Source organism: Oscarella lobularis, chromosome 13 (genome assembly GCF_947507565.1).
Source record: "Oscarella lobularis chromosome 13, ooOscLobu1.1, whole genome shotgun sequence".
NCBI lineage: Eukaryota > Metazoa > Porifera > Homoscleromorpha > Homosclerophorida > Oscarellidae > Oscarella > Oscarella lobularis.
In genome coordinates this window covers 35,645-55,090 of record NC_089187.1, presented here as the reverse complement: position 1 = coordinate 55,090, position 19,446 = coordinate 35,645, and the positions used below count along the sequence as shown (strand labels likewise).

The window sequence follows — 19,446 nt, the reverse complement described above, 5'->3', positions numbered from 1 at the left end:
TTTGCGCGGGGGAAGGTTTGTGTGAGCATGCGCCGTATCGCATTTCAAATGGAGAATATTTCGAGGCGTTCTTCTTTGCCCAAAGGGCGAATGCTCAAGCTTTGGATTCACAAGACGGAGTTCTCCGGCGCAGGAGGAAAAGGTTGGAAAATAAACGAGAATCGTTCGTTCTTCGCGCGAATCGCGCGTACTTCGCAGAAGACGAACTCATCGTCAATCGAATCGATTTTCCCGATCAAGACGTTGGAGATACGTTGGAAATTTGTCATATCGATGACGAAGAGAAGTAAGAATCGAACGCGAGAGAGAAAAAAAAGGAGAGAGACATGTCCCGTATTAGTTGTTTTGTTTTGCAAATTTCGGCCATAAAAAGCGAACTTAGAGGTTAGTTTAGTAGGACAATTATCGTCGAATTTTGTTATTCTTAAAGTCTAGCGGGGCAAATTAGCGTTTCGAGCAACGTAGCCAATGTGTTTCAATTGAAAAGTCATCGCGAAGTTCACGTTCGAATGATTAATCCTTCGGACGTCACACTCGAACTCGTCGACATAGGCCTCAAGGTTAGAGGGAAAAAAGAAAAGACTCCAGTTTTAATTGAATAATTATTTTAATTAGGGTCAGCATATTAGTCAAGGTGATATGTGGAGATTGAAAAGTACACTGGTACGTTGTAAATAATTAAATTAAATTAATTAATTAATATAATGATGTTCTTTTTGCAGGTTAATAAATGTGTCTATGTCAATAAGAAAATATCGTTTTGTGGAATAAGGTTTGTTTATTGGGGTCCCAATGAGAATATCACGTGGTTTCTATATTTAATAGAGCTCAAATTCAATCTTTGTTTATGATGGGTCAAAGAGCGACGTGTGGCTACATAGGGCCAACAACGAAAGTCACATTTCGCTCCTATTCATGTTCCTGTTACCTAATGATACAAATGAGCGAGGAAATGTGGCAATTTGATCCATACGGGGATTTGTATTTCGAAAAGGCAATTCACTTTTTGGAGGAGTACTTTGAACGATGGAAAGTGAGGCGAAAAATTAATCAATGAATTAATAATTTAATAATTAATTAAGCAAAATGGCTGCGGTCACGATTTGAATGTTGTACTTTTCTCAAGAACATTTTATCCGGGAGCTCTCCAAAGTATTTCTCACTAATTAAATATTTAATTAAGATATTTATTATTTCTATAGCCGATTTTTCTGACATTAAAGAGAAAGTTAGTATTGATGACAAGGGCCGTTGTTATCAGGATTTCTATAAGTACATTAATTAATAAAAATTATTTTTGAGGGTTTGAATTTGTATTTTAGAGTCATTGTTCAAAATGAAAACGTCTCCGATTCAAAATCTCTTCTAATTCAACTTAAAAAAGAATTTCAATCCTATCGTTCTGACGTAATTCAAAGTAAGAAAATTTAAAATTGCCTTATTAGAAGATTTCAATCAATCAATCAATTAATTAAGTCGGTGACGTCAAAAGTCCTACGGGAAAAAATGCGACGTCATCAGAGGGAAATTTTCTCGAAGCCATAAATTTATGTTTGAACGTTTTTGAGCGTCGCTACATAGAGCAACAGTTTGATTGGACGGGACAACAGGTTGTCTTGGTAACACCAGGTGTCGGTCTCTTTGAAGTGAACCGCAATTTGATGCGAGTAACGAAATTGAAAATAACGGACTCGGGTAAGGGTCCCGGATGAGGGGTTAGGGTTGAAAAATTATTTTTGATTTTTGATGAGGTGTGAGTGTTGATTTGGTTTGTCTTTCGGGGCAACCTCTTCATGCTGTTCCCTTGTGCAAGGTGAGAGCAGGGGCTGTGACGTCAGTCAATAAGAAATAACCATTATTAACAATATTGTTTTCTTTAGTTTTCCAATCGTTCTTATATGGATGGTCAATGTGACGAGTTTTCGATTCCCTATTGGATCAATTGTAGGTGAGTGAGTAGGGGGGCGGGGCGGGGTTGTTCTGTATTAATTGAATTATTAGTTTTTACGCGTCGTTTGCTGAAAAAGAGAAACGACTCCAGGGAAAATTCATTCCAAGAATTACCGTTTCAAACGTAGAGTAGGAGTGCTACAAAATAAAATTCAATTAAAATGCGACAACTTTTAGTTTGTGTCTTCGTCCAAAGAAGCGTCAAATTGGAAGAGAACACCGTCAAAAGAAGAAGAAGAAGAATCTATTTATAGAATAGATTTTGACGAATACGATGAACGAGTTTTTGAAACGAAGTAAGTAAATATTTTAATGCGAAATTGCAGCTGATTTTAGTGACGTCATCAAGGCGACAGCACGTGATCAAATCAGTATCCCAAACACCAATGAAGAAAAAGTCCGGCGAAGAGCCACTTCCTAGAAAGGCAAGATTAATATTATATAAAGAATTAATTAATTGTTTTTTTAGGAAACCGAGTAGGAGACACAAAATCAAAAGAAAGATTTTTACGTTATTTGATTTTTTAGGTCCTTCAAAAAATCGTCTACCGATTCTGACGTCACCAAGCTGACGTCATCAAATTCAGGCCATTCGTTTCATTTTCTAGTAAATCCATTTCAAGCGATGACAAAATCAGCGTGGGACACTCATCGATGGCAACACGCCTTTCAACGGGGACCCCAAGGAAAAGTAATAAATAAATAAATATGTATTATGTATTTTTTATTTTATATTGAGGTTTTTCAAACGCATCGCGTTCTTCACGAAAATGCGCTCGAACCCGAATCGATTCTCGCCGATACGGGACTTTTTAATCAAGCGAAATTGCTCGTTCACGAAGCGGCGAAAGTGGCGATCGAAATTCAAAAAAGAGAACGATTTGAAATCAATTACGACGACGACGAAAACGAAGGAGAATCGACAATGGAAGAAGAATATGAACGTCCGTCTTTTGTTTCCGGTACAAAGACGACGTCATCGAAACAACTTCTGGAAGTCATAGGAATGGATTGGACGTCACTTTTGTCTCCCGCTTGTCTTCCTCTAACAACCAATTATAAACCCAAGGATTTGATGGAGAATTTTTATCAGACTCCTTATACTGTTTTCGCTGACGTTGACACGTAAGGAGGGCGGGGGGATTAACGTTATTAATTATTGTTTTTTTTCAGTTTTAAGGAACTGCGTAAGGAGTTTCTTCTTTCGCCCGAGCAAATATTCAAAGAACTCGTATTTCAGCGTTTGTGCAAAGTGAAAAAGATTCTCTTAGAAATTTCAAAATTTAATTTTTTTGCTTAGTCTTTTCAAATTGTCGTTTTTGAGGAAGAGGACGCGACGACGAAAAAGGAGAAAAAAGCGGCGAAGGTGGTTGCCAAGGCGACGAAAACGGCAACGACTTTGTTTCGCGGTAAACAGAATTTCCACGATTATTACTTGGGAACGGGTCGTCAATATCATCGAATTCGATTATCGAGTCCCCACGTGGAAGTGACGATATTTAAACCGAAACACGCCGAATTATTGAAGTCCAATAGCCCCTATCGTTATCTTTATCATATACGGGGAATGGGGCACGAGAAGTACAAGGTAAATGCTTTATAAAAATAATTAAATATAAAATATATATATTGTAGGTTTCTACTGCGATTTTTCATAAGGAATTACTTGATGACGTTAATTGGAATTCTCTTGATAATTTCGTGTTTGGAGCGTCAGATTTTACGGAACTCGTTGAGGTGAGATATTAAATTAAATTAAATTCAACGATCATTTTATTAATTAAAAGTCGTGGAAATATTGGAGAAGTCGCTATTTGCTCTTACCCGTTATTGACGCCAATACGTTAATCGACGATCCAGCGACGACGAATCAGCGTCGCTTGGACAATTTCGTACGTTTTTTGGAATTTGTGAATCGCGTTCGACGTCCCTCTTCGTCGCCAGCAAAAGTAGACAACGAAATAATGAGTTTTAAAGCGTTTCCCAGTCTTTTTCTCGTATAAGAACGATACTAGACATTCGAGTATTCAACTCGAAGGAAAGAGAAATCGGATGCGAAAGTTGAAACGTAATACTGTCGACGTTTTGCCATCGGAAATCCAGGACGAACTATCGGACTCGTCGTCATTGGAGTCGATTACTCGTTCTATGAAAGACGAAAGGCAAAAGGAAAGAGATAATAATAATAATCAATAATCGATATAATTTTAGCAATGGGGTTGATATGGTTGATGGGTCCGTGAAACTTTGCGGCGTCAAATGTTTTCTCGGATTTGACGCTGTTTCGTGGTTAGTCGAGAATGTGAAGAATATTGATTCGCGTTTAGAGGCGACAAGTTTGGGCGAGGTGCAATTTATATTTTATTGAGTTATTTATTTATTTATTTATTTATTGGTAGAAATTGGTCGCTGAGGGTCACATTTTGCATGCGTCGGGAAATCGAGACGGCGGCGACTTCATAGACGGCTTCTATTTTTATACTTTTGAAACAAGTAAGTCCTTGCATGGGGAGGGGGTTAAGATTATTTAATTATTTTCTATGAAGTTTGTACGTGTGACGATTTGTGGATGGAAGTTGCATTTGACGAATCAGCGACCATGACGACGACAGTTTCCGGGTCTCCTCTCGTTCGACATCCGCTCATGAGTCCAGCTTCAGTGACAACGCCGCAATCGCCGGTCACGTGGCCAACAGACGAAAAATTAAAAAGTAAATCACAACAACAATAATAATTAATAATTCTTATTAATTATGTTTTCTTAGCGCCGGCACGTCATAAGCGTTTTGTTATCAATGCGGACGTTCAGCATAAGAGCAATCGATACGAATGGATTACGGTGAAATATGACGCAACATACGGGCCAGAGCACGCTTTTTCTATTGATCTTCAATGGCTCGTTACGACCGGTTGTCTTGTCGATGATCTCGTTCAATTGTGGAGTCGACGTGCCAGTCAATGCGCTTTTCAAATGATTCCCGTATCTGCCACGCCCATGGCGCATGCTCATCAACGTACGGGGAATCCGTTTCGTCCGCTTCATTTTATTGCCATGACGACGGCGGCGTTGGAGTGCGTGAAAAATTATTTGACGATTAATCGTCGGGTTTCTTCTTCGTCTTCGTCGCCGAAAATCGATCTTTTTGTTCTACAGGAAGCCATCTTACGAAAGTGAGTTAATGATTTATTTTAATTAATTGAATTATTTATTTTTTTAGGATTGGTTTTCTGTTTGATTCTCTCGCTTCGACGAGCGGTATTTTGACGGAAGTTAGCGATTCGACTCTCGATGTAGCGTATCGTCGAATTTACGTTCATTCGAGTGGAATGGCTTTTGCTCAAATAGCCACGCCCACACTTCAAGTCGATGCCGAACGTCAAAAAAGTGGAGATGGAAAGCTAAATTTGGTCATCGATGCACCCGTACGATTTGTTGGAGCCGGTTTCTATTGGAGTGGAAATGCGAGTTTGGCGCGTCGTGCGCGCGCTAGCTCGGGCAACGAAACCGATCTAATTCGTCGTCAGCTCGTCGATTTGTGCGAAAACATTGAAAACAAGCTCGACAACTTTCTTTCGAATAGTCGATAGAGAAAGAAAAAGCGAAAGCGGAGGGTCGAGGGGTGGAGCAAATCTCCCCCCGCACGACGCGTGCGCACTTGGCACATCGATGACATCATTCGCGTCGGTTGAATTTTCCCCGACCTTTCCCCAGACGCGAGCACGAAGAGAACATACTCCGCGCGAACGCCTAATATTGCTGTAGTCGGTTCTTGTCAGCTCCCACATTGAAATGGAGGCGAGCGATATTCCGTCAGGACTTCTCGAAGAAATGCTCCAAGGCTCGTCGACGCAACAAGGCGAAGATGGCGACGTGCCGCCGCCGCCGCCGCCGCACATCAATCAATTGCCCGACGTTCGTCATCTTATGGGCAATCTTTCGGTGCACGACGGCGATATGAAAACAGCAGGTAAGTTGCGACTTTTTTTTCGCTACGTCGCCCGGTGGACGCGTTGCGACGTCACGATCGTGTCGTCACTAAGTTCCGGGACATCTTTCGATGACGTAGCGTTGTTAAACTGTAGGCGTTCACATCGCGTTCACATGTCCTTTTCTCCAGATTATTCGCGTCCGTATTTGGAGATAGTGGAGCAGCCCAAATCGGTAAGAATCTAAATTTTGGCGCGCGTTGCGGCGCGCTGCCGCCTCCGCGACGTCGAATAACACTTTTTCGGTGTTCTAGCGCGGATTTCGCTTTCGTTATCCATGCGAGGGTCCATCTCACGGCGGATTACCCGGCGCCACGTCGACGAAGTCGAGAAAAACGTATCCAACTGTAAAGGTCAGAAGAGAAGAGAAGAGAGAGAGAGAGAGAGAAGCCCTTTTAGCGCGCGTGCCCTTCTCTCTCCAGTTGCAAAATTATTCCGGGAAAGCTCGCTTGAACGTTTCCCTGGTAACAATTGACACGCCCCCGCGACCCCATGCACACAGTCTCGTGGGAAAAAATTGTCAATCGGGATTATGTGCCGTGGAATTTGATCAAGACATGTGTGCAAGGTAAAATCAATACATTAATTTGATATGACGTCACGCAACACGTGCGCGCGCGCGCTCGTTAGCTTTCCTAATTTGGGCGTTCTCCACGAAACGAAGAGAAACGTTCCAAAGGCTCTTCATCTACGTTATGCATGGGATAAATATAATAGCATTCAACGAGGAAATGAAATGCAAGCTGTGGACGATAACCCGGATGGTGACGTCGAACAGAGAAGCCTTCCACCACTAAGCGGTTTCAAAAAATATATAATCAATATTAATTGAATTATTTTAATTATTTAGAGAGTGATTTGGCTGATCTTCGAAAGTCGGCCGAAGAGGATGCAAAGGCAATGAATTTGAGTGTTGTGCGACTTTGTTTCCAAGCCTTTCTCCCGGATGAACATGGCCAATTCACGCAACCCTTGGATCCCTGTCTATCCGAACCTGTTTATGATAGCAGTAAGAAATCAATTTATTAAAAGTAAGTATCTATATTTAATTATTTATTTTTAATTTTTTTAGAAGCGCCATCCGCGTCGACATTGAAAATCTGTCGAATGGATCGTCATTCCGGAAGCGTTGCCGGGAGCGACGAAATCTTTCTTCTTTGCGATCGAGTTCAAAAAGGTCCCTACTACTCTTAATTAAATTAATTTTCACGTGACTTCTTTCTTAGATGACATTGAAATCAAATTTTTTGAGAAGGATTCGGGTAAGTAAAATATTGATTTTTTAATTTAATTAATTAATTAATTAGTTCCGGGTCATACTGCGTGGGAGGCGTCCGCTCTTTTTTCGGCGAATGATGTCCACAGACAAGTGAATTTATTTCAATGAAAAACGCATTTTAAATTTTAATTGAATTAGTATGCTATTGTTTTTCGAACGCCGAAATATTGGAATCAGAATATTTCGTCGTCGGTTCAAGTGTACATTCAACTGAGACGAAAATCGGATGGGGAAATTTCTGAGCCCAAAATCTTCACTTATCAACCTTTAGAATATGGCACGTCACGTGTGAATTTTAATCAATATTTCTAACCACGTGATCTTAATTAGATGTGGAGCAAATTGGACGCAAGCGACGCAAAAAAATTCCTAATTTTCAAGAGAGCTTTTTGACGCAATTTTCGCAAGGCGGAAATGTTTCTGTTCCTCCTTCTCTGAGTGGACTCGGTCTTTTGGGTATGGCATATAATTTGCCAGCAGCACAAGTGCTACAACAACAACAACAACAACAACAGCAACAGCAACAACAGCAACAGCAACAATCTGCTCCCCCCGTGGCTCCTGTAATGAATGGATCACAGAAGGGAAATGGAAAGCAAAAGAGATCATGGAATCCTAATGAGCAACAGCAACAACAACAGCAACAGATTGAACCCATGGAAGTGACGTCACAACAACAACAACAACAGATGATTCGACAGAGTAAATAAAATAAAATAATGTATTTATAATTAATTAATAATTACTTGATAAGGATTAAGTGCTACTGCTCCTGTATCAATGGACGTTGTTTCTGGAGGAGGAGAACAATTGGATCCGAGTGATCGGACTTTTGATTCCATTTCCCAGCAGGTCTTGGAAGAAATTTCCGCTGTCGTGACGCAAGCAATTCGTAATTACGCCGCGACAAATGACGTCAAATATCTACTGGCTCCTCATCGTCAATTGGCAATCGCTCAAGACGAATACGGAGACACGTGAGTAGTCAACGTCATCATAGATAGATAAATAAATAAATAATTTAATATTTATTAAGGCCTCTTCATATGGCCGTCATTCACAGTCGACATCGTGCCATTGAGAGTTTTTTGAGCGTTCTCGAAGGACTTCCGGCGCACGTCTTGGACGTTCGCAACAACTTGCTACAAACGCCTCTTCATCTCGCCGTTCTCACCAATCAACCCAACGTCGTCGAAAAACTCGTCTTGTCTGGAGCGTCGACGAATATCCCGGATAGAAAAGGGAATACCCCGGCTCATATTGCCTGTAAGAAGGGAGAGGTCAAGTGTTTGCAGACGTTGCTAAGGCGACCGGAGCCTCAAGGGGGGCAGAGTAAATATGCGGATTTGGTGCTAACCAATCACGATGGTCAGTGGATTAAAATAATTAATATACACTATAATCTATTTATTTATTTATTTCTATTAAGGTTTGGCTCCTCTTCACTTGGCTGCCAAGTCAAAGAACATTGATTGCCTTCGACTCCTTCACAGGTGTCGTGCTGATATGAATATCCCGGATGCAAAGAGCGGACGCACGGCCTTGCACTTTTCTGTTGAATCCAATGATCTTGCTGTAGCCGGAAGTCTTGTCACGGAAGTAAGGCGGCGATGGCTGTCACGTGGGAAAATCAATTGTTTTTTATTTTATTTTATAGTTTGGGGCTGATGTTGATTATCCGACGTTCAGCGGGGAAACGCCTCTACATCTCGCGTCTGGACGCAATGATAAGAGTTTTGTTTCATTTCTCATTGCAGCTGGAGCCGACCCGGAACCTTCCACGGCCATGGACAGATCCCCGGCTCTTTTGACTACGTCAGCGGAAGTGAGGGCAGTTTTTGAAGAAATTACCAAAGCGAAACGAGGCAAGACTTCAAAAAAACCGAAGAAATTTATATATCTATTTATATTAGAAGGGAGAAGCCTTTCTCTTTCTCAAATGTTTCAACCGGCAAAGACGACGACTTCGGTGGTTGCCACGACGACCGCAGCAGCAGCAGCAGCACTTGTGTCTGGTGGGATTATGACGTCAGGAGGACACGGCGTTCCTCCGGGACAATTAGGTACATCTCGGCCGCGCGAAAGATCTCCTTAGCGTGCTTTAGCGATTTTTTTTCTTTTCTTAGGAGGACTAAAACGACTCGGCTACGTCGAACGACTTCGTCTTGCGCTTGTTCTGGATCCGAAGCGTCCAGATGAAAAGGATTGGCGCGGTTTGGCGAAGCGATTGGGCGAATCGCAGCTGATTACCGCATTGAGCGTTCAAAAGTCTCCAACGCGCGCTCTTCTTCAACAATACGAGGTAAAAAAAGAGAATCGAATGTCGCGCGATCGGGGAAAGGCTAGAAAACTAAGTTTGCGATTTTCGTAGAGCCGTAACGGAAGCGTGGAAGGTCTTCTTACGGCGCTTATGGATTTGGGGCGTGCCGATGCTGCGACTACTTTGCAGGAAGCGCTTTCTTTAGCCAGTGGCGTTGCCCCTGGTAACGCTGGCTCATTGCCTGCGTCCGCTCTTACTCTAAGCGCCTCCGCTGGGATGCAGACGTAAAAACACATTTTTTTCTGTCTAAGTCACGGTTTTTTTTCTTCTCTGTATAATGCTATTGAATTGAATGAATGAAATGCCGGATACACTGACGTAACGTCCGGGGCTCGAAGGCGTTTTCGTATACGGGTGCTTGGCTTCTTTATTTCGTCGAATTTTCTCCCTCGTCACGTCGTCTGTCGCAATCTTTCGATGTACGTCGTCGTTCGTCTACTTTTTCTTGTCGCATCGCTTCAGCTTCATCTCGTCGAACCGTTCAACGTCGATTTGACCGTTCCTCTTCTCAAATCGTACGACTCCGGGAGCGGCCAAGGAACGAATATCGCATTCGGTGCGTCAGTCGCCATACGAAAGGCAAAACAAGGAACGAGGTGAGCGCGCGAAGCCCACATAAGCACATAGAACGAACTAGAAATCGTTCGCTCGCGCGCACGTGCGACGAACACGATTCGAATCGTCGTAAAAATGTCGATGACGTCGTATCTGGTTCTCGCGAACTTCCATTTCCATGTCGTTCGCGACGGAAAGTGGGGAGTGGGGAGGGGCCCCGCCCACTGCCCTCTTGGAATGCGGTTGTCCGTGACGTCATTAACCCGGAAACGATACCTTACTCCATCGCGCGCGCGCGCAGCCGCGCCCCTCTGGCTCTGGCTTGTTTTACGCATGCGTTGTTTAATTAGTCACGTGATTCTAGCTTTATTGTTGGCGCGCCAAAAGCCAATACGACATTTGATCAAAATGAACCAGGGGGTGTGTTTCAGTGTGACATCGATGATAGTCCTACATGCAGACCCAGTAACTGTGAGTACAATAGACTCTTTTTTAGTAGTGATGATCCTAGTCACTCTTTCCTTTTTCTCAGTGAATCCTCCTCAATTTAGGGCAAATACTACGACGCAATTATTTGGTCAGATTGTGAAAAGTGTGGCTGGACGCACAGTGGTCAGTTAGTCGGTCACGTGACTCTACTCTCCCCTTATTTGTTTAATAAATAGATTTGTGCTCCGCGTTATCAGCAGAATTGGTCAGTTATCGTTGAAACGAACACGGGTCAAAGGCCATTGTCAAGCTTTTATGCCATTGGACGCTGCGTTGGATATCCGGAGGATGTAACAGAATTGGCCAATGCTCCGCCCTATGGCATTGCACCATGTCGTACACTTGGTCAGACAAATACAATAGCTATATCATCATGTATTATTGATTTATTTTGATTGATTGTAGCTGCTTCCAGACCAAATGATTTTGCAAGTTGTGGTTTTGGATTGGACGTTGATATTGACAAGGTGTGATTAGATTATTTAATTATTTAATTTTTAATTGATTTCTCTCTCTCTCTTTCTTTCTTTCTTTCTTTCTAGGATGGGGAGTTTTTGGCTTTTGGAAGTCCCGGTGCTGTGAGAGCAACAGGTAGAAGAGATTTGATGATGACGACGTCATAATCTTTATATTCTCTTTTAGGTGATGTGTTCTATTCTGATTGGGGACAAATTTCGACGGAAAAATTCACACCAAATCCCGTAAACTATGACGAAAATCGAGCGGATGGATTAATCACAAATTATCTCGGTATAAATAATTTTAATTATTGATTGATTGATTTAATTAATTAATTAATTAATTAATGACTAATTAGGATTCAGTGTTGCTGTTGGAAAATTTTCAACTCTAAATCGTTTTGTGGCGGGCGCTCCAAAGAAAAACGATTATCTGGGAGAGGTACAGTACACATTAATTAATTAATAATGTATTGTTAATTATTTAGTTTAATTAAAAATAACTAATTCAATAGGTTCTCATGTTTGAACGCCAGGGGACATCGCCCACTGTAAACATTCTTGTCAAGGTTCCCTTGGTTCCCAAACCTCCAACTGGAACTCAAGTAAATCAATTAAATTGATTAATAATTATGTATGTAGTCTATTTAATTTTTAGTTTGGGGCTATGTTTGGATACGCCATAGTAGCAGCCGATTTGGATGGATCTGGGTAAGAAGAAGAAGAAGAAGAAGAAATAAGAAAAGAGAAAGTAATTAATATTAATTAGACTCTCCGACATCGTCGTTTCTGCTCCCTATTACGGGACTTTGAATCAACCGAACGTTGGACGAATTTACGTTTATAAACTCAATGCTGCTGGAGTAAGAAGCAATAATATTAATAATATTGTAGTTTAGCTACGTTGTATGTATCTCTTCCCCTCCCCCTCCCCCCCTAGAATGGATTTGATAGTCTGGGTGACAATTATATAATCGATGGAATGAGTGCAAATGGATTATTTGGATTGGCTATGAGCACGTTGAATGACGTCAATTTGGATGGATTTGATGGTGAAAAAATTAATAATAATAATTAATTAATCAATTGATTAAATAAATAAATAATAGATGTTGCTGTGAGTGCTCCCTTTGAAGGAAATGGAGTCGTCTACATCTTCAACGGATATAGTCAAGGACTCAGGAAATCCTATCAGGTAGTACTGAAATCATTAATTAAATAAAATTTAATTAATTACTTAAATTAGAGAATTGAAAGCCAAGAGATTCCCGGAGTGATGATGATGCCATTTGGCTTTGCTTTGAGCAAGGGAGAAGACGTTGATCAGAACAAATATCCGGGTTCGTATAATTAAATTAACTTACTTTAATTTAATTATAGTTCTTTTTCAGATTTTGTTGTTGGCGCCTATAAATCGAACAACGCGATTCTCTTCAGGCAGGGCTAATCCCTAATAATTATTTCTTCTATTGATTTTAATTAAATAAATAATATTAATAGGTCTCGACCTGTTGTTGCAGTTCACACGTCAATTAGCACAAACACGTCATCAATTAGTCTCATTGAAGACGTTTCCCCGGGAGGCATGTGCCAACTCTTTCAAGGAATGAGAACCACTTGGTATATGATCTCACGTGATATTTATCTATTGATTTCATTATGTTTTTTTGAAAGCTTTCAATTGAATTTTTGTATTTGGTACGAAAACCGTCCCGATGCTGATCCGATTTCAACATTAGGTTTCTTAATTAATTAATTAATTAATTAATTCATTAATGAAGATTTTAGAATTGAAGTACACTTTGACGTTGGACAACAGCAAAAATCTTGAAAATCGTCTTTTGACAATCGATCCAGATGACAAGCAAGCAGATCCAAAACCAAGTTTCACAAATCAAATTTCATTGCGTCCTTCCATGGTAATGTGCCAAGATTTGGTTGTATACCTAAAGGTACTATACAAAAAATATTAAACTAATTAATTAATTAATTAACGAATTACTTGATTGATTTTTTAGGAGAATATCCGGGACAAGAGCTCTTCATTTTCAAATACAATTGAAGCAAATCTTCTCGCATTTACAAACAGTCGTCCGACTTCAGATCCAGCCAGTCCCAATAGCTTGCCAGATTTGTATCCAATTATAGACAGGGATGTCTCGAATTCAGCTGAAGTTTTGGTAAACACGTGATTGATTGATTGATTGATTGATTGATTGATTGATTGATTGATTCGTTTTTTATATCTTTTTTAGGTGAGAATAGCGCGCAATTGCCCGGCTTCTCGCGATGGCAAATGCACACCGGATCTACAACCGAGATTTATAACGTATTAAGATTTCCTATTTCCTATTTCTTAACCCTAATCCTATTTTTTCTCGAAGATTACCGAATGAAATTATTGCTGGATCAAACTCTCTAATTGAAATTGTTGTTGAAGTGGAAAATAATTTCAGCGACCCTTCATTTCAAACTCAATTAGTCATTCAATTTCCAGAGAAGCGTGATAGCTTCGTCTATATCAATTCGACTCTATCCACGTCAAATTCTCCAGTGAGACAATTAATGATAAATAAAAATATTAATTAATTAATTAATTAATTAATTAAATTAGTTACTTGGTTGTTCTTCGATTACTCGAGGCGCTCGGTGCGACATTGGGAATCCGCTTCTTCCTTTCACGAAGGTACACGCGCCCCCCTCACTGTAGCAAGAATGTATGTCACGTGACTTCCTAGGAAACGGTGAGGATTTCGTTTCAGCAGAAAAGAGACCAACTTCTTTTTGGAAATGAAAGCACAATTACGATCCAACTCAATGCTACGAGGCAATTAATTAATTTAATTAATTGATTAATTTAATTAATTAAATTGGTATTTAATTAATTACTGATTAGTGAGGATGGAGACTTTGAGGGACGTTCCTTGGACAATGTAATTCACGACAAAATCAAAGTCGTAGCCATAGCGGAACTTTTCATGACTGGGTAAAGATAATTCAATTAATTAATTAATTAATTCAATTAAACGAATCATTATCCTGCTGTGTAGTTTGAGTCAGGTGAGCGATAAAATCCCTCCGCAGCCAGCAGACGTTGGTCCCAGACCGGAAGTGATTATTCAACCGGCTTTATTGGGAAGGATTTTTGCGGGAGAACCCACTGATAATGTCGTCGAAATTGCTCATCGTTATTCTGTCAGATAAATATTAATTAAATTAAATAATTAAATAAATAAATTAATTAATGAACATTTAGGTTCGCAACCAAAATGAAACAATGATTCCTCGCGTTGTAGCCAGCTTCTGGTTTCCTTACTATGACGTCAGAAATGAAGTCAAGCTCATAGAAAACATAGAAACGGATATTTCTGTAAGAATATATTGATATCAAATGATAATGATGACGCTAATCAAATTATAGCCTGGAAATGGAAAATGTGACATCATATTTCCAGACAACCAAGGGGTATTGAATTAAAATTAGATAAATAGATATTTACCGTATTTATTTATTTATTTATTTGAACAGATAATTAATGATGAAGGCTGTTCATCATTGAGTGTGAGATGTGCCAAAGTGGATTGTGCCATCAACGTCGACTTGGTTCAATTTGGCGTTCTTTCTATAAGTGTCAAGGGCAATGCTACACTGGAACGACTTACATCAGTAATAATTTAAGAAATACATTAATACATAAATCACGGGATTTTATTTCTAGTTTGTTTCTTCCACCGAAAGGGATTTGATTTCTTCTGCCGTGTCGCTGACGTCACAAGGAACAGCAAAAATTGGAGCGGATTATTTTCCGGCTCAAGATCCCGTTTCGGCAAAAGTCAAGACGAATATTCAATTTACAATTCAGACGCAAGAGTGCGTTCAAATTTGGTACATTATTGTCAGCGTAATTGGCTCGCTTCTCGTCTTGACCGTCATCATTTTCGTTCTTTACTCGGTCAGCTCAATTCTAATTAATTAATCAATCAATTATGTATTTATTTTTTTCTAGTGCGGTTTCTTCAAAATGAAAAAGACGTACGATCTCAGCGAAGGCGGAATGATAGCAAAGAAACAGGGTCCACGTGACGAGACAAGTGAGCTGACTCCGCCCCCTCCCCCAGTTGCCACATCATCATCATCATCAGTGGAGAAACGATACTCGGCTCCATCCTACGAAGAACCGCGCCTCTCGCAACAACGTAGCAGTCAGGAATACTCAAGCGAACCGAGACGCAGTCGAACGAGTCTTCCTTCGCCCATGAAAGAATTGGACGAAGAACCAATGAGAAGAACGAGTCGCGGCGGCGGTGGAATGAAAGTTTTTGATGAAGAACCCGGAGCTAGGAGGCCAAGTAGTGGGGGAGAAGGGGGCGTGGTCCTCACCAAGTTTGATCGCGAGCCCAGGCGATCTGTGGGAAGTGGCTCCGGCTATGGGAATGACGTCGATGGGAGGAGTTCTGGGCCAGCGAGTCCCCGGAAGTATACGGAAACGATCATGTGATTTGGGGGGAGGGGCCCTCTTCTCTCTCAAATTCATTCATTGACGCATTCTTCACCTCGCCTTTTACGTTTATCTGCTGTCGTTTCGTGTGTACACTGGGAAATTGAAAAAATTAATTACGTCGTCTTAGGACTGCCGGGGTGGGATCTAATCATTTTTCTCTCTTTTCTCTCTCTCTCTCTCTCTCTTTATTGTTGTTTTGGTTTTAGGCGGGCAAGCAACGCTTTTAGCTACATGAATGTGTAATTGATTTGGGCGCACAAAATTATACCGTCCTCCGGGATTGCGTGGAACGCGTGCGCTAGCGATGGCGAGCACGAGACGCGTTTTCCTTAGCGTCGTCGTAACGTCGATATTCTGGTTCTCCGCGGTCGTCTTTTACTTCAGTACGTCGAGAAGTGGCAGCGGCGGCAGCATAGGAATCGTAATAGGCGGCGGTGGGGCCCCCAAAGAAGAAGCTCCGGCTGGAAAACGTCACGTGTCCAAACTGGGAACAGGCAAAGTCGAGGGCCCCGTTCAATTGCGACCCGAAGACGAAGCGGAAAAGCAAGCGGGCTACGCGCGACACGCATTCAATCAACTCGTAAGCGATCGAACGCATTTACATCGTCCAATTCCAGATACGCGAGATCCGCTGTAAGAAGAAGAAAAGGAAAAAATCGCGAATAGAATCGATGGAAGAAAAATGATTTTTTAGATGTCAAAGTAAGACGTATCCACTTGAAATGGCAACGGCGAGCGTTATCATCATTTTTCACAACGAAGCGTGGTCCACTCTATTTCGAACCGTTCATTCGGTTTTAGATCGAAGTCCGCCCGATCTTCTCGCCGATATTGTTCTCTACGACGATTTCAGTACTCATGGTTAGTAAAAGAAAAGCGAATTCGTACGATTTCTTCTCTTTGAGAATTTTCTCTCTCGCGCGTGCGCAGACGATCTCAAACAAAAGATGGACGATTACGTAGCAACGCTTCCCAAGGTTAAAGTATCGCGCGCTAGCAAACGCGAGGGTCTTATTCGCGCGCGCATGGGAGGCGCCAAAGCAGCAACAGGCAAAATTCTCATATTTCTCGACAGTCATTGTGAGGCAAATGTTGGTTGGCTTGAACCGCTTATTGAACGCATTCATTTGAATCGAAAAACTGTCGTATGTCCCGTTATTGATCTTATTGATTCGGATAATTTTCGATATTCGGGATCGCCTCTCGTACGAGGCGGTTTTAATTGGGGTTTACATTTTAAATGGAAGCCAATACCACAGCATGAAATTCAACGAAGAGCGGACGCTACGGATGCAATAAGGTAAAGAAATATATAAATAAATAAATAAATAAATAGAATATAAATATTTTTTGTTTTAGATCTCCTACTATGGCTGGTGGATTGTTTGGTCTTGAGAAAGATTATTTCTATGAGATTGGGGCCTATGATGAGGAGATGGATATTTGGGGTGGGGAGAATTTAGAAATTTCATTTCGAGTACGTTTAGAAAATTCCTTATTCAATTCGACTTATTTTTCTCTATAGATTTGGCAATGTGGTGGAATTCTTGAGATTGTTCCTTGCTCACGTGTCGGTCACGTTTTCCGCAAACGTCATCCGTACACTTTCCCAGATGGAATAGATAAAACATTCTCGAAAAATTCAATGCGCGTCGCCGAAGTGTGGATGGATAGCTACAAGAAATTCTACTACGCAACGCGACCCGATTTAAAGGGAAAAGATTTTGGCGATATTTCCAAACGTCTTGCATTGAAAGAGAAACTCGAATGCAAATCATTCAAATGGTTTCTCGACACCGTTTATCCGGAATTGGTTATTCCTGATGAGAATGTTTTGGCGTGGGGCGAAGTTCGTAATCCTGATAGTGCCTTGTGTTTGGATACGTTGGGTCGTGAAGAGGGGGAGGTCATGGGACTCTTTTATTGTCATGGAGGAGGCGGCAATCAGGCGCTTTCTCTTACGCAAAGACTCGAGTTGAGACACGAGGAATTTTGTTTGGATGTTGCGAGACCTGGAGATGTCGTCAGATTGCTTGAATGTCACGGATTGGGAGGGAATCAGAAATGGGAACACACTCCAGTGGGCGTTTTCTCTCTCCTTCTCTTAATTTGTTTATTTATTTTTCTAGGCGAAGACGTTATATCATCCGGCGTCGGGGCAGTGTCTCGATCGGGGAACGGCCGAAAGTGGGGGAAATATTGTCGTGGCAACGTGCGACGGTCGTCAATCGCAACTTTGGCAATTTTCGCAATATTTCAAAAAGGACGAGAAAAAGGTGTAAGAAAGACGACGACAATGACATGGAAGCTGGTAATTAGTAATTTTGAAAAATAGTATTATTATAGTTGTAATTTCTTTTCCTCTTTCCCTCCCAACATTTTTTCGCGGTTCCGCCCTCGAGAAACGCGCGCGCGCACTCACGCACGCCACGCGCGCGCGCGCGCGCGCACTCACGCACGCCACGCGCGCGCGTTCCTGTCACTTGTCGCGAGTCTCTTGTCGCGTCATTCGAGCTGTCGCAATGTCACCGATCGGACGACACGTCGTAGCGCTCTTCGCCTTCTTGCTTGCACGAGGCCTCGATTCGTCATCAGACGCAGCTAAAACCTTATCAGAACTCAATCCAGACGAATTGGCCGCTCTTACGACCACGCATCGAATCGATTACGAAGTGAGAAAGAAAAAAAAAAGGGCGTATCGTATCCTTTTTTTATTTTTCGAGCGCAGAGCGCAAGAGAGCACGAATGCAACGTCAAATACGACAATCATTTCGACGATCGTCATCGCGATCGTCGATCGCAAAGCGCATCAGACATTCTACCGCGTCAATGCAATCATTGCCCCGTAGACGGCCTATGCGATAATCCCGAAATACGCGACTTCTATCAGAACAAATCGTCTCCCATTCGAATAGGAGTCACGTGGCACATCCTTCCAGATGGACTCGGACGCTCAATTGTCAACGCGTCGCACGTGATCGACGCCGCTCGACGAATCGAACGATCGTACGCGGCGATGGGACTCGAAATCGATTCGAAATTCGTCGTCGAACCCTATCAACGAAGAAGAAATGAGGGTAATTTGAGTTCGTTAGCTAGCGCGCGCGTCGCCGCGGGACAAAACTCGGCGAGTCGACATCCGTATTGCGAATCGCCTGTCGCTAGTCACAGCATCTTTCTTCATTTATCCGGTTTTTTAATCGCGCCCGATTCGTATACGATTCTAGTTCACGAGACTCCGCTTGCCGACGGAAAAACGTCAAATGTAGTATACGGGACTCAAATGCGTGCCGGAGATACGATTCTCTATTTCGCTTTTGCTCGTACGGGGATTATTGAAGTCGTACTCTATCGATTTGTTGATGAGAAATCGTTTGTGAGTGAGAAAAATCCGTCGAATGCCGTCGATCGTGTCGTTTTAGAACAAGGAGTCGTTCCCCTTGTTTATAATATTACACGTGATGGCGATTATTTTGTATGGATATATAATTTGGAGTCGGATGCTTCGGCTCAAGCCGAATACTTCTTCAGTTTCAATAAGGAAAATTGCTTCAGTTTGGATGAATTCACTGAAAAATTTCGTCCTTATCTCCAATCGAATTCCGTCAACGTCATCGTCGTCGAACCGGAAGTGTTTCAGAGGACTTATTTCTATTTGAGTCCATCTCTCGTTCATAGTACAATTGATGGATACGCTTTTTTTCCCTTTGATGAGACCGCTGAGTCATGGCGCGTTGGTCTTGCCATCGTCACATATCCGGCATTAATTAATTCTAATTGGACGGTACTTGAACATGAAATTGGTCACGTGTTTGGACTCTGGCATCCCAGTCACGGCGTCACTGAAACTCTCATCTGCAAAACATTTCCGGGTATTTACCACCACATATAAATAATAGTAGTTTT

The 19,446-nt window shown here is 41.7% G+C and overlaps 5 protein-coding genes across 5 annotated transcripts in view; all 5 read left to right on the top strand.

Annotated features, from left to right (window-relative positions):
- Positions 1-17: 17 nt before the first annotated feature.
- LOC136194613 (GATOR1 complex protein DEPDC5-like) lies at positions 18-5,595 on the top strand. The gene is made up of 29 exons (XM_065983798.1): positions 18-142; positions 199-286; positions 341-384; positions 436-560; positions 616-663; positions 723-772; positions 826-1,033; positions 1,083-1,152; positions 1,203-1,272; positions 1,323-1,417; positions 1,477-1,695; positions 1,752-1,813; positions 1,881-1,948; positions 2,002-2,074; positions 2,128-2,246; positions 2,300-2,375; positions 2,420-2,427; positions 2,479-2,641; positions 2,690-3,075; positions 3,124-3,202; positions 3,251-3,538; positions 3,586-3,687; positions 3,738-3,899; positions 3,955-4,112; positions 4,162-4,297; positions 4,350-4,443; positions 4,497-4,661; positions 4,716-5,121; positions 5,169-5,595. The coding sequence occupies exons 1-29, from the start codon at positions 28-30 to the stop codon at positions 5,536-5,538; spliced, it is 4,047 nt and encodes a 1,348-aa protein (XP_065839870.1). The 5' UTR covers positions 18-27; the 3' UTR covers positions 5,539-5,595.
- A 41-nt stretch (positions 5,596-5,636) lies between these two features.
- On the top strand, positions 5,637-9,853 carry LOC136194593 (nuclear factor NF-kappa-B p100 subunit-like). Its single transcript, XM_065983777.1, has 18 exons — positions 5,637-5,918; positions 6,069-6,112; positions 6,192-6,290; positions 6,360-6,505; positions 6,568-6,737; positions 6,788-6,946; positions 7,010-7,114; positions 7,164-7,199; positions 7,245-7,306; positions 7,355-7,493; positions 7,547-7,918; positions 7,971-8,193; positions 8,253-8,584; positions 8,646-8,815; positions 8,874-9,081; positions 9,130-9,279; positions 9,343-9,518; positions 9,588-9,853. The coding sequence occupies exons 1-18, from the start codon at positions 5,741-5,743 to the stop codon at positions 9,762-9,764; spliced, it is 2,946 nt and encodes a 981-aa protein (XP_065839849.1). The 5' UTR covers positions 5,637-5,740; the 3' UTR covers positions 9,765-9,853.
- A 57-nt stretch (positions 9,854-9,910) lies between these two features.
- On the top strand, positions 9,911-15,820 carry LOC136194592 (integrin alpha-V-like). Its single transcript, XM_065983776.1, has 30 exons — positions 9,911-10,132; positions 10,456-10,562; positions 10,624-10,703; positions 10,757-10,925; positions 10,986-11,047; positions 11,123-11,171; positions 11,223-11,330; positions 11,398-11,480; positions 11,554-11,643; positions 11,697-11,749; positions 11,808-11,901; positions 11,979-12,090; positions 12,148-12,233; positions 12,285-12,378; positions 12,430-12,475; positions 12,539-12,658; positions 12,713-12,777; positions 12,827-12,990; positions 13,057-13,218; positions 13,294-13,367; positions 13,423-13,591; positions 13,653-13,724; positions 13,777-13,865; positions 13,935-14,024; positions 14,089-14,233; positions 14,295-14,408; positions 14,460-14,504; positions 14,568-14,705; positions 14,758-14,991; positions 15,046-15,820. The coding sequence occupies exons 1-30, from the start codon at positions 9,954-9,956 to the stop codon at positions 15,535-15,537; spliced, it is 3,585 nt and encodes a 1,194-aa protein (XP_065839848.1). The 5' UTR covers positions 9,911-9,953; the 3' UTR covers positions 15,538-15,820.
- Positions 15,821-15,843: 23 nt separating this feature from the next.
- LOC136194598 (polypeptide N-acetylgalactosaminyltransferase 1-like) lies at positions 15,844-17,918 on the top strand. Its single transcript, XM_065983781.1, has 6 exons — positions 15,844-16,173; positions 16,235-16,401; positions 16,471-16,840; positions 16,900-17,017; positions 17,066-17,620; positions 17,670-17,918. The coding sequence occupies exons 1-6, from the start codon at positions 15,845-15,847 to the stop codon at positions 17,820-17,822; spliced, it is 1,692 nt and encodes a 563-aa protein (XP_065839853.1). The 5' UTR covers position 15,844; the 3' UTR covers positions 17,823-17,918.
- Positions 17,919-17,939: 21 nt separating this feature from the next.
- Positions 17,940-19,446, top strand: part of LOC136194594 (uncharacterized) — a 2,907-nt gene continuing 1,400 nt past the window's right edge. Inside the window, exons 1-2 of the mRNA XM_065983778.1 lie at positions 17,940-18,212; positions 18,269-19,412. Of these exons, the coding sequence (XP_065839850.1) occupies positions 18,063-18,212; positions 18,269-19,412 (1,294 nt within the window). The 5' untranslated portion in view covers positions 17,940-18,062. The remainder of the gene's footprint in view (positions 18,213-18,268; positions 19,413-19,446) is intronic.